This window comes from Lontra canadensis, unplaced genomic scaffold (genome assembly GCF_010015895.1).
Source record: "Lontra canadensis isolate GAN:19392208 unplaced genomic scaffold, GSC_riverotter_1.0 scaffold16, whole genome shotgun sequence".
NCBI lineage: Eukaryota > Metazoa > Chordata > Mammalia > Carnivora > Mustelidae > Lontra > Lontra canadensis.
This window is the reverse complement of record NW_022631010.1, coordinates 3651667-3665508: the sequence shown is the minus strand read 5'-3', so window position 1 is coordinate 3665508 and position 13842 is coordinate 3651667. Positions and strand designations below refer to the sequence as shown.

Sequence of the window (13842 nt, the reverse complement as noted above, 5' to 3'; positions counted from 1 at the left end):
GAGGTATCTTATTGCCACCTGAGCCCTCCAGAAAGGGAGCTGTAGGACAGGAAAGGAGTGGCCTCTCCTGGTGGTATTTCTTGCTCCATGAGGGCAGCAAGAAAGTTGGGCCCCTTTGGGCCTGCCTAGGGTACCTTCCTGGCATTGTTGCCACAGGTGGCAGGAGACAGGTGATGTTTACCCTGCTGAGACAAGACTTGCCAAAAGGCTTCAATCAAGCCTTTGAATCTGCACCTGGCCCAGAGCCCCAAAATAACAACCAGGGCAGTCTACCTGATCCCCAGGTCGCAGGTGCCTCTGGCTTTTATCTCCATGCTGTTCTGCCTGCTGTGCCCCAGCTGGAAAGGGATTCTCTTTCCCAGAAGTTACGGGAGACCTGGAGGCATCCCTCCAGAGTTGGGCCTCTCCTCACTGGCCCCACCTGTACTGTCATCTATCCCCATCCCTCTGCCCTGAAGCCTCTACCATTAGTCACTGCGCCCTTTTTCCTGACCAGCATTACTGACAACTCAGACCCTTTTCAGCCAGTCTGCCTTCTCACTACCTCCTAATGCATCATACACTTCCTACCCACCAGATCTGCCTGGGTGGTTCTTACCTCCCGAGGCTGCCCTTGTCACACTCTTTCTACCTACCGAAAACCTTCCAATGGTCCATATCTTCCTAATAATACTGATGCCTAACGCTGACTGAGTATACTGTATCAGGCACTGTGCTAGGTGGGCTACAGGGTCACTCTCTCATTCATTCAATATTTGCTCCTATGTGTCTCCTATGTGCCAAGCACTCTGCTAGATGCTAGGGATGAAGGAAAAAATGAGACAAAACCCCTATACTCTGGGAGCTTAGATTTTACTAGAGGAGACAGACAGTAAACATGTAAACATGGGTGGCCTCTTGAGAGGTGATATTTATTTATTTATTTTAAAAAAGATTTTATTTATTTGACAGACAGAGATCACAAGTAGGCAGAGGGGGTGGGGAGAAGCAGGCTCCCCACGGAGCAGAGAGCCTGAGGCAGGGCTGGATCCCAGGACCCTGAGATCATGACCTGAGCTGAAGGCAGAGGCCCAATCCACTGACCCAGTCAGGCACCCCGAGAGGTGATACTTAAATTGAGACCTAAATGGTAAGATGACGGTCCTGATCAAATCTAGAGAACAGTGATCCAGGCTGAAGAAACACAGCATGCCTATGAGAAAGAGATCACTATCATCTTTGTTAAGGGATGACTATTATCTTCCTTTTACAGATGGGGAAACTAAGGACTCAGTGTGAACTGCACAAAGCTACACTGCTGAGAAAGCTATTATTCAAGCCTTTGGTGATCTTTCCCTTTCCTGACACTTTCCACTACTGGCACAGAAAAGTATCTGGGCTGGTGATGCAGTTGGCAGGGGAGAAGGTGCATACTGACGATGCAGCCTGAGACAGAGGCCTTGAGACAGAGTCATCAACTGGAGAGCTGATGGTGGAAGTGGGCTGGTTTGGCAGAGGTCCAGGGCACCTGTGGGATGCAGCCAGCACGTCTGTCTTCTTACTTCTGGAAACTACACCACAGACATGGCACAGTTTGCCTGGAGTGTTTCAGGTCTATTCCTCCTGCTGCAAATGAGTCTGCTTCCTTAGGGACAGAGACATTTTTGTTACCTAACCTGCATCTAATAATAACCCTTCATGTTCATTGAGCAGATGCAGGCTGAGCCCTTACCCAACCTCAGGCAGTGTGCCAGGAACTCGGGGTAAAATAAGCCAGTCCGGACCTGCGAAGAAGCAATGACACAGTGGCTTGAGGTTAGGCTTTGGCACCAAATACATCTGAGTGCAAGACCCAGACCTGCCTCTTGTAAGGTATGTTAGTGTAGACATGTTAGAGAGCCTCTGGAAGCTCTGGATTCTCTGTCTTGACACAGCTGTGAGGATCAAACAAGATGATTCTGTCAAGGGCATAAACACAGCACTTGGCACAAAGCAAACACTCAACACACAGTATCTGTTATCATTACTAGAAAATACTTCTGCATTTCACTTTCTTGTTTACGCTGATGGGCTGATATTCTTCTCTCATTTAAGGGTGAGAATTTGAAGCTGATATGCCTAGTACTACACCACAAGCAAGCAAACAAGCTAAACTTCAAATCTGAGTCCAGACTTTTACCCATGGGTGTATGGAAGGCGATCAATACACACCAACCATAATGAACCTTGCCTGGTGTGTCTTGCAACAGAGGGAGTGGAGGGGTGACACACATAGCCTGATTCAGATGGCAGAAGGATACCACTAAGGCCCAAGGTATGTGGCATGGAAACAGACCACTGAGGGACAGGACCCAGATCCACTCACCACAGTATCCACAGTATACCCAGCACTTAGCACATACAAAGCTTGCACCAGTATTTGCTGATTTAACAAATGAAACACAACTCTTGAGGACAGCTCTAAGCGATGAACAGCCTTAGGGAAGACAGGCATGGTCAATAACACTGGGCTCAAAGTCAGAACACGGATCCTAAGTCTGACTCTGCCATTTACTGTGGGACAAGCCCGCTCGCCTTAGTTTCCTCCCTGAAATGGGACTGAATGTACCCACCTCACCTACTTGAAATGATGAATACGAAGGAGTCTGGCAAATTATAAAAAGGCGTCCACACTCACATAAAAGCTACTATCATCATGCTACAGACTAAGGCAGTAAAGTGTTGAAGGTGTCATCTTGAATCTGAATCCCAGATTGCCTTGGTATTAATTAGCTTACAAGGCCCTGAGCACATGTCATTTTTCTCTGAGCCTCAGTTTTCTCAACCGTAGAATGATGATAACCTTGTAGGTTTTAAAGGAGGGTAGAGATAAAGAACACAGGCTTTGGAGTAAGGCAGTCTTGGTTTCAAATACTGACCCTGCCTCCAGCTAACTAAGCCCTCCAAATCTCGTGTCCTATAATGATCAAATTGTTGGGATGGTAACACAGAGATCATGTTGGTAAAAGGCCTGTCATGTAAGTGGCCCTGGATAAACACTCACCATCACCTAGCTGGTACCGTGAAGGGGAAGGGGCAGAGCGCAGTATTTGAAAGTGGGAGCCTGTAAGTGGCTATGCCGCTTACTAACGGTGCTACCTTGCATAAGTTGTTTAACCTCTACCTCAGTTTCCTCATTTGCAAAATGGGGATAACTTCAAAGTGCTGCTAGGTGAATGGAATAAATAAATACATGTAAAGCACTTTGAACAATGCCTGGCATAGAGTAAGCCCTTGATAAATGTTAGGTACTATTAATAGTAATGTTAACAATAATATTAATCACCAAGTGGAATAAGAGGGAGGGACTGTTTAATCCTGGGATGTGGGCATCCCACGGAGCAATTCCAGGGAAGCGCTTGGACAGCTGTTTGTAGGCAAGTTTTCAGCCTCTGAGAGAAAGGCTCTTCCATGGAAAGGACAGGAGACTGGGGGGTTCCTGAGCTAAAATCCCAGTCCTGCTGACCAGGAGGCCAGCCTCTAGGGAGGCAAGTCAGGCTCCTTGGAAGGGACACTGTGTTCCTGGCTCCGCCTGGCCTGACCGGGGAACAAAGGCACGTGTGTGTGGCCAGGGAGGAGGGAGGGGAATGTTTCCCTTTCAAGAGCGGAACAAAGGATCTGAGGCATAGTTGAATGCGTTCCAATCCCCTCCCAAGCTAGCTCCCATTCCTCAGATGATTGTCCAACAAGGTTTTCAACCTTTCTAGCTTCCTCCAGAAAGGTGAAGGGGGGAGGGGCAGCCCCACTTCACTCTATCCTCTGTCAACAGTCTCCAAGAGGCAGGATTTACATGTGCCAAACCTCCAAGATCTCCCTTAGGAGTCTCCATCCTGTGCGGGGGGGTGGGGACCTCTGAGGGAACTCAGGGTTAATGGATGATACAAGGCACTGCAAGTGACAAGCTTAATGTTCCTCTAGGGGGAGTCCCAGACAAACTGCTACTGAGTGATGGAGCCATGAAGAGAGCTCAGGAGTTCTGACCAGCCCCCCAGCACGGGATGGGGGGGAAAAGCCTGACAGAATTAAGTGGAAATGTATTTTCAAATCTTAAAGGGATGATCAAGGGGAGAGAGAAGCTAGGTGAAGGGTCAACAGGGAGGGAGGAAAGAAAGTAACTGACAAGAGGAAAGGGAGGGACATGTCCAAAAAAAGCAGTTTGTGGGGAGGGGGGAGCCTTTAGGGACATGACTTTCCAGTTTCTACACTCTTGCCAGCAGGAATCGGCTGCAGGGCTGGGACAGGAAGCAGTCCATGGAAGTCATTGCAATGGCATTTCCTGAAGAGCGAGAGAAAAACCTCTAGTTCCGAGGGGAGCTCTGGAGTCTTCCCAAAAAGCCCTGTAGCTTAGAGCTAGCTTGTAAGGCTCCAGCTTGGACTGGGAGTCTCATCAGGGATGGAACCAAGTACCAGAAGGTCCCAAAGGCAGTTTCTTTCTGCAAAAACACTATTTGCAAAAATCAGTATGTAATAAACGGGAAGCCAGAAGGAGCCCTAGGACGGGGCTACAGTTTACTGCTGATATGCAAAGTCACTGTTCTGAAAGCCTTGAGACATGGATTAACTCACCGAGTCCTCAGAACAAGGCACTATTATGACGGCCATTTACAAGTTAAAAGACTTGCCCAAGGTCACACAGCAAAAAAAGGGATCAAGTGCAGATCCGAAAATCCAAGCCCTGCATCTTCCCCCTGATGTGTGGCCTTGGCGAGCCATTTCACCTTTCTGAGCCTGCCTTCCCTCCTGCACACCTCCCTGGGAGGCTGTAGGCATCAAAAAGGCATGATGGAGGGGCGCCTGGGTGGCTCAGTGGGTTGAAGCCTCTGCCTTCGGCTCAGGTCATGATCCCAGGGTCCTGGGATCGAGCCCCACATTGGGCTCTCTGCTCCACGGAGAGTCTGCTTCCTCCTCTCTCTCTGCCTGCCTCCCTGTATACTTGTGATCTCTGTCTGTCAAATAAATACATAAAAATTAAAAAAAAAAAAAAAAGGCATGATGGATAGGAAAGTGCTTTCTGAGCTGTAAAGTACTACATAAATGTGGTTTACTATTACTGAAGGGTAATAGTAAACCACCCTACGTTTACACTGGGATTATTTAATTTTTGTAGTTAAAGTATAGCTGTTGATAGAAAAGAGACATCCTTAAATGTAACTAATGTGAAATTGGGCCTTAATGGAGGAACTGGCCTGGGGGTGAAGTGAGTCAGCTAAGGCAAGACAGAGAGTCTGAGCAGACTGACAGCAGAACAGGAATCCCAAGACCAGTGCTTGTACCACTATGACATAGGAACACCAAGAGCTCCTGCCATGACGAACACTGCTAGGACCTGTCTGCCTTGAGGATGTGTTGGAGGGGCACGCAGTCCAAAAAAGGAGAATGGATGTTGAATGAGTTTCTGATATGAGTTCTGTGATGAAGATGGTTAAGAATTATGATACCAACATACACCAGGCTCTACACATCACAGGCATGCCTCATTAGGTCTTTGCCATGACCCGATGAAGCAAGTATTATTTGCCCCAAGGTTCAGAGAATTCAAGGAGCTTGCCCAAGGTCACACAGCTAGATGTGGGTGAGCTAGGACCTAGGCCTGACAAGCTGCAGTTACTCAGACCGAACTACTGTTAGAATGGAGGACCATTCAGGATACCAAATTCCAAGAGAACTATCCCTAAAGAACATTTAGCTTATTTAGACTTGATTTCATAACCTCTAAGTGGTTAAAAAATGTGGCTTCCATCAATACACCATGTGTAAGCCTGGCTGTATTCTCTAGTCACTTCTCACTACTTCCACCTCAGCCTCCTGGTTACAACCACTCTTCTTTCTCACCTGGCAGGTGCACCAGCCTTGCCACGGGTTCCTCCTGGCTGCAGCCCTTGCAGAATTCAGATCACTTCACCCCTGCTGCAATCTCTCCAGGCCTCTCTCTTGTTCATCCACAGCCAAGTCCTCAGCATGGTCTATAAAGCCCTACGCTATCTGGCCTTTGGCCACCTCTCCCCTCTCAGTCCCAACCACTTTTCCTCTTGCACATTCTTTAGGTCTTGGCTCAAACACCATCTTCCGGTGATACCCATCTCTCAAAACTGCAGTCCCACCTCCCTTGCAAGGCATGACCTTAACCCACTTTATTTTCTTCAGAGTGCTTACTATCACCTGATGTTTTATATATGTAATTACATGCTTATTGTCTATTTCTCCCCACTGGACTGTGAGCTTCACAAGGACGGAATCTTAATTTTATTTAAGGCAATAGTACCCTTAATACCTAGGACAGCCTGGACACAGGAACTCAAAAAATATCGTTTGACTCAATGACTGAATGATCAGGTCAGTGAAAATTCCCATTACTGTTATTCTGGTGTGATAACTGTCTGTTTCTTCAGAAATTTGGTGGGCATCTCTTTCATTAGGTACCTGCTATGCCCAAGACCTCTGCTCTGTGCTGAGGAAGCAAGTGTGGACAAATGTGGACTCCACCTTCAGGAAATTCCTAAATCTGGTAGAGATATAATAGTGTGAAAAATATCTTCTTTATACTAAGTTCATGCTACCAACGTTACTTTCATTTATCCAAGTTCTGTTGGGTTCTCTACCAATAAAAAAGGCACAGCCCCTCTTCCTCCAGATATTTGAAACTGGTGATCTTAATCTCTTGAGTCTTCTCTTCCCCAGGCTGAACAAAAAGACCCAGTGGATTGTCTGACTCAGGTCTGCCAACTGGGAATGGGGAAGAAAGACTGTCGGCTAGAGGGACAGAACAGAAGCTGCTCCAGGAGCAGAGTGACTCCTTCAACAAGAAAGGAGGCGTCCCTAGGGAGGACTCTGTGGAATTAGGTTGGGCGTGGGGGGAGGGAGAGGGCCCTGCTAATTAAGGTAGTAGGAGATTATACTTCTGTTGAAGAGCAGCTCACTGAGAATTACTCCTAAATCCATCCATGCCGAACCCAGACAAGACCACGGTTGCTGAACGAAAGCCCCATGATGGAAGGCTGAGGACGCTGGAAAATGCTGAAGCCCACTGGCCTCAGGACAGATACCTGCAGGGGAAAGGACAGCTGACAACCACTGCTTCCTGTAGCCCAAACAAATCTGGTGACTGCCCGCACAAAAGTCAAGAAAACCCTCTGGGTTCTGTTGGGACCCCCTGAAAAAACACCTGGGTAATTTTCTACCAGAAGCTGAAGGGCTCTATGGGGCCACTGGGGAAATTAGTCCCAGGACATTTGGAAAATCCTGTGATGGTGACAGAGTTTCAAGAGCAACCTCAAATGTACATGCAGAAGAACTGAGTGTTTGAGGTGGAGTCCCTGAGACATTTCTACCTCACTTTGGGACCTGAATGAGATTACTAAAAATTTCCACGTTTGGGGTTTCTAATGGGGTTTCCCCAAGAAAACCACAGAATTGCCAACAGCTGCTGAGATCTACAAAGGTCACTGAGGTGCTTCAGCCAGCATATAAGAAGCCAGAATAGGAAAGAAGAAACCTACAAGATCTAGAAGACCACAGAACCATGCAGCCTGGGAAAGGCCAAATTATGTTTCCTCTCTCCACACAACAGTTCATTGCTCTCGACAATGGTTTTCCATCAAGCTAAGGGGTTTCCCAGGGGCTGCGATCCCAAAATGCCTTGCCACCTGGGTCCTCACCCTAAAATTGTCCACATTCCCATTGGAAAGCCCCCAAACACTCTGTCCCTACATAGAAGATCGTATCATATTCCATTCTAGATGAGTATCTCAGGAGTTGGCTTTGTTTCTTGAGAGACTCTGGGGCCAAAGTTCAGTCTTCTGAGGCAGATGGTCCACTCATTAAAAGAAGTGCTTCCACCCTACAATTAAGGCCGAGGAAGGGCTTTTGTTCTAGATTCTTAGAGTCAAGCTCTGGCAGGTGGCTGTCATTATTCTATTTTACAGGTAGGAGAGATGGATGGACGAGACACAAACAGGTTCAGCATCTTGCTAGGTAACTCTGGGCAGGCAGTGGTGTGGCTACATGTGGAATTCCAGTCCTTGGAGCTCACCCACAATCAAAAAGATATAGCCAAAGCAGGCCACCTTCCCCCCACACGCACATGATTCTTATCTACTGGCCGGGCCTGAGAGGGTTTAACAACGAAAGAACTGACAAGAAGGTCTCTCTGACTGGGCAAAACCCTGATGCCTTTACCAACGCCAGAATCTGAGCCTACTACATACATACCTTGGGGAACCTGCTACTGCCAACAAAGGAACTGTTCTACCTGTGGCTTCCTGAACCATGTCATGATCACAGACCAGAGCGAGCACCTCCATGCGCATGTCTGTGTGGCCCAACAGCATTTCTGCCTTTCTGTGCCAGGATATCCGGGTCACTTTACTACTCCTACGACAACCTGATGTGGATGGAAAAGACTTTAGGCTTCAGACTCAGGCCGACCTAGGTGTAAATTCCCACTCAAGTCACTTAACTGGCTGAGGGCTACCTGGAGCCAGTCACTGAGCTACCCGGAGCTTCACATATAAACTGGGAAGAAACGCACCTACCTTGAAAACTTACTTTGTGGGATATATGAAATAACACATCATTTCCATGAGGGAAGGTATCATGTGAGGCTTACTGCCAGCGCCTAGCACAGGGCCTGCCTCAGAGTAGATGCTCGGTCAATTTTGGTTACGTGAGTAAAGGACCAACACAAGGCCTCAGACATGGGATGTACTCAGTAAACGCTTATTTCCTTCCCCTTTTCTGCAGGGATGCTAAATTTAAAGCATTATCCCAGGGTAGTAATGGCCCGCAAGTCCTACACTCGTGGATCTGCCACAGCCTCCCGGAGGGTTTTGAGATGCCACTGCAGGAGCCAGTCAGTGCAGCTCAAACACGATGGTACTTGACAGGGATGTGTGTGGGTAGCTTCTATCCAAAGGATCTCTACTTTAATATTCTTTACCTTCTGGCCTCAAGGAGCATGTGTGCCCCAAAATGGTGCGGATATAACTGGCTTCTGCACACATCCCCTCTGTTCACCAATAGGAAGTAACATATGGTATGTTGTCTAACGGGCTCTGAAAATTCTTAAGCAAAGACACAGAAGATGGAATTTCAATCCAGGGGTGATCTAATGAACTTGCCCAGTGTCGCTGTGTCTAAAATCTCTTTCTGGATATAATACTGGGCGACTGGGAAGTCTCTGATCCAGGCAGCCCTCTGCAGAGGCTGCTGGACAGAACAGGCACCTTTCCCAGACTGCCTTTTGTTAATAGCTGGCAATAACCCACCTGGTATTAGCACCCCTAGCCAAGGACAATAGTCAGGCAAGGTGGGCACAAGGCCCACGTCTCTACTAGCAGATGCCTCAGAGGCTGGGTCTGAAGTGCTGGAATCCTGTCCCTCCTGTAATCAGCTGAACAAATATTTGCCCCCAAAGAGAATCAAAGCAGGAGGGAATAGGCGAGGTCATCACACAAACCAACAGGAACTATTTAATCATTTATCCCCCCAGGGAGTTCATTTACAGAACGGCTTTCAAGTCCGGTCAGCCTTAGCTCGAGAGCTCTCCACCTTTACCTCCCCCAACCCCACCCCAGTCATCTGACCTCCACTGACTTGACCCCTTTGTATTTTACAAGAACTGGCAGCAAGAAGAGTTAATGAAGTTGCAAAGAAATGGGAAATAAGACAGGGGTAAGGGCAAACTAGGCGGTCTCCGGCTCGGAGGTAAACTGAAGTGCCACGCCCTAGGCCCGCCTATGGATAATTTGCATTCTTGACATTCCTGAGTCCGTGGTGCAAGGCCCCTTCCATCTCGGCTCCTTCAATAGATGACTTATTTTGCCCAGTCTGCTCAATTTTCTGGGTGTGCTTAGGGGACCGAATAGGTCTCATAAGCCCTGCATCTCCTCTAGGCAGGGAGATCAGCAAGACAATTAGGACTGAGTACACTGTAGAAGAGCAAAAACTGCCTACAATGACCACTGGTAAAGAACTCTCACCACTATCTGCTCCTAAGTTGGTGATGGGCGAGGGAATTCTCCCTCCCTGGGAAAGGAATGGGGGCACGGCGCGACTCCTGCGTCTGGAACCAATAACAACTACTACAGAAACTTGTTGTTTCTGTAGTCAGCTCCAGTCACTGCTCGCATTAGCTCCCAGATTTACAATGCTCTGCCAGGCAAAGAGGGCTTGCCACCTTTTTTTGGGAGGGGGGGCTGAGGCTCAAGGTAAACCGGCCTGTCCAAGGTCACACAGCTGGTTGGATGACAGGGCTGGCACTCACACCTATGTCAGCTTGTTTCTGAAGTCTGTCACTGAATCTCCATATCCCAAAGGGCCCCACAGACCAGGTTCTTGCTTTGCCAGCCAACAGTGCTCCCTGAAGAGGCCCTAGGGCCCTGGCCGGAAAGCAACAGGCAGAACAGCTGGAGCTCCCCAACCGACCCCAGGCAGTGAGGTGCAAAGTCCCCGGGCTTAATGCGTGACACAGCAAGAGCTCCACAAACAGGCCAACCGTTGCAGAAAGTTGCACCCTTCAGAGCAAATGAACAGAGGGGTGCGGCACAGACACAACCGGCCCACTGGCACAGCTTACACTGCCCTAAGATCTGACAACCCTCAGCCATCCAAGCCAGAGGGAACTTCTGCCGGGCCGTACCCTGTTCTGAGATGAGAGGAACATGTATGCAAACTCTGAAATAAAGGGAACTTGATTTGTGGGAGGGAAGCCCACGACAAGATTGACATCCCCGGGGGAGTAAGAATGGAGGGGTTCAGAGGCATTACACTCATCAGCCCTTTCTGTGGTGAGCCATTTTGTCAGGGTGAGGGGGAGCCCTGGAATAACTTCCCACTTGCAAAGATTTGGGCCCAAATGAACATACAGGCTGTGTTTTCCTCTAATGAGAAACTGGAGCACAAGTATGAAAGAGTGGGGTCATGAGGGTGACCAGAATGAAAGATGCCCGGTCCTTCAAGAACTAGGTCATCTGTGTCTGACAACAGTTAACCTCTTGTAGTGCAATGAGGCTGGTCACATCTCCTTAACAGTCTCCAATAACCACCCAGCACAATAGAAAGAGATATGGGGGAGAGGCTGTTAGACATCTCCCGGATGGGAGACCAAGGGTACACACAAGGGGCGTGGTCCTTACCCAGCCGCCGTTCTCCTGGATCCAAGGCTCTAGGTGGTCGTTCAGGTAAGTGGCCATCCAAGTTGCGATCCGACTCACCAATGCCTGCATCTCCTTGTCTACGCTCTCCACGCACAGAGCCCCACCGAAGGAGAAAAAGGCCACAATGCGACCCCAGTTCACCCCATCCCGGAAGAGTTCGTTCACCACCTGCTCAAAGCTCTGATACGCTGTCCCCGGGGTGATGTGAAGCTGAGATGTCAGGTCGCTGAATGCCCGCCGGTACCTCAGTTCAAACTCATCCCCAGCCTCCCTCAGCGCTTGCTTTACCGCCGCCATGGGGATCACCTCCCGGGCATCCAAGCTGCTGCTGTGGCCAGTGGCTCCATTCACCGCAGGGCTGTCCGCCAAGTGCCAGGATGGGTTGCCATTGATGGCACTGGGGGTCTCCATGTCTGATTCAGTCCCTTCTGGGGCCTCAGTTCTGTTCTCTTCTGCATCACTAAACTGACTCCAGCTGTATCCTTTCTGGGAAAGCTTGTAGGAGAGAAAGTCAACCACCAGCTCCCGGTTGCTCTGAGACATCTTTATAATAGGGATGGGCTCCACCAGTCCATTGTCCAAAACACCTGCTCACTCACTGAGTCTGGTCTCTGCTTAGTGCTTCTCTTCTGAGAGCCGAAGCCAAGATAGGGTTCTGATGGGAGAGAAAGAGTTTTAGGAAAAAAAAAAAATTAATATGCATGCCCTTTACCCTACAATATCCTATTCCTCTTTCAGATACCAGAACTGGTTTCTTTGTGGCTCTTAGGAAGGTCTGGGTCTAGCTTCCAAAAGACTTCAATGAAGTCAAATTGAAAGCACCCGTGGGCTGTTTCTGAATCACTATACCGGCTTTTTTGTTTTCACCCCAACCATCCCCTTTTCTCTGAAATGCTTTCCTCAGAAAGTCACCCCCACGGGTAGTCTGCCTCTCCACCCCCACCTCCGCACCACCTACATTCAAAATCCGTCTCAGGCAGCCGCAGGCAGGTGCAACCCCCGGAAGATCTTTTGTAACATAGGTCGGGAGAAGAGGTGGCAGTCGGGATGCCGGCAAGTCAGCCGGCCTCACGGCGGCTGGCAAAAAAAAGGAGCTCCGGCTGGAAGGATCATGCGACCCGGCAGGCTGGGAGCCCAGAAGGCGACACAGGAATTACGAAGCTCAGGAACCGGCCCCCTCGCTTGCTTCCTCCTCCATCGCCCGGATCGAGGGCGGCCACTCGGCAGCGGCCTCCTGCCACCCGGGAGCCCAGCCCCCTCGCTCTTGCACGCCCCTTGGCTCTCCGCCTCCTGCTGGGAGCCAGGAGAACTCTCCCGGAGGTGGCTGGTTGTGGGGTTTAGGTTTTTTGTTGTTGTTGTTTCTATTTAAGTACCAGCTCAGGGTAAGGCTTCCGAAACCCTGAAGGGACTTCTCAATGGGGCTCAAGGTTTCGAGAAGGGACAGAGGGAGGGGGAAACTGCCTCGGATCTGCGGTCTGACTTCGGAAAGGCCATCCCCGGGCCTTTCCGGGAAGCTGACGGCCGGGGACCCCCCAGAAACACCGCTGATTTTCTTTGACTTCCCCAACGGCCCTGGACGTGGCGGCGGTGGGGGGGAAATGCCGGGTCCTCCATTCCCTGCATAGACACAATGGCCGCCGGCGCCCTGCACAAAGACCGGGTGAGGGTGAGGCGTCGGGCCTCTCCTCGGGTCAGGGAGAGGGACTGAGGCCTGTTCGAGCCTCCCCCCCGCCACCCACAACAGCTAAGACCACGTTTTCCTGAGGACAGGCCCAAGGCGGCTTCCTGGCGCCCCCCGGGAGGGCTTGGGGGCCGGCGGCTGCACCTCTCCGGGGCCCGGAGCGGGTGGGCTGCGGCCTGGCGGCTTCTCCCGCGTACTAGGCCGGGTACCCGCCGGGCCACCGCCCCGTTGCCAGGCAACCGCTCTCCCTCAGGGGCGCCCCCTAGTCCTTTCAGGGAGGAGGGGTCTCGCCCCCGGCGGCCCGCCCCGGCGTGGCCAATCAGCGAGCCCAGTCGGCAATGAAGCGGGACGGCGAGGGCTCCCATTGGGCGTAGGGCCTGCCACGCACAGGGGAGGCGGTGCTCTCACCTGCGAGCCCCGCGAGCCGTGGGGGGCCACATCCCCCCTTCATCGGCCAGGTCGTTTCCAGACGCGAGGGCTCTTCGTGGCCAAGTTCCGCGCCACGGACCCGGGCCGGCCTACCTGGCTGACGGCTCGCGCTGTCTCTTCCGAACGAGCCGGCCTCAGTTTCCCCTGAAGAGACCGGGGGAACTTGCAAGCTCAGTCACTTCCGGTGCCGCGGCAGCGCGCGCGAGCCCGAGACGCAAAGGGAGTGCGCGCCTTGAGGACTGGCGTCAAGACCTGGGAGAGAGCGCCCCCTTGCGGCAGATCTGGGGACTCTGGAGACGCAAAAAAAAAAACCCCAACGTTTATATTCATTTTTCCTTGAGTTCATTCATTTAATCAATTTTATCCATCTGTGAGTTTATATATCTAAAAAGCGTCGCGTTGTAGCTAAGAATCTTGTGTCTTGGATGCCAACTCTGTCAGTTGGGCCAGTTCCTCAACGGCTCCGTGCCTCAATTTCCCTAACTGTAAAGTAGGTAAAAAACCAATCTCCCTCATTCAGTTATTGCGAGGACTGAAAGAGTTGTTATTTATGAAATCTGT

General features: G+C 50.4%; 1 protein-coding gene across 4 annotated transcripts in view; it reads right to left on the bottom strand.

The window, feature by feature from the left end:
• Positions 1–13486, bottom strand: part of BCL2L1 (BCL2 like 1) — a 50837-nt gene extending 37351 nt beyond the window's left edge. The window contains exons 1-3 of one of the 4 annotated variants that reach the window (XM_032858946.1): positions 12130–13084; positions 11151–11826; positions 1119–1763 (exon numbers count right to left, since the gene is read on the bottom strand). In XM_032858946.1, the coding sequence (XP_032714837.1) occupies positions 1662–1763; positions 11151–11714 (666 nt within the window). In that variant the 5' untranslated portion in view covers positions 11715–11826; positions 12130–13084 and the 3' untranslated portion in view covers positions 1119–1661. The other 3 variants (XM_032858945.1, XM_032858944.1, XM_032858943.1) reach the window with 3 other exon arrangements.
• Positions 13487–13842: the final 356 nt, after the last annotated feature.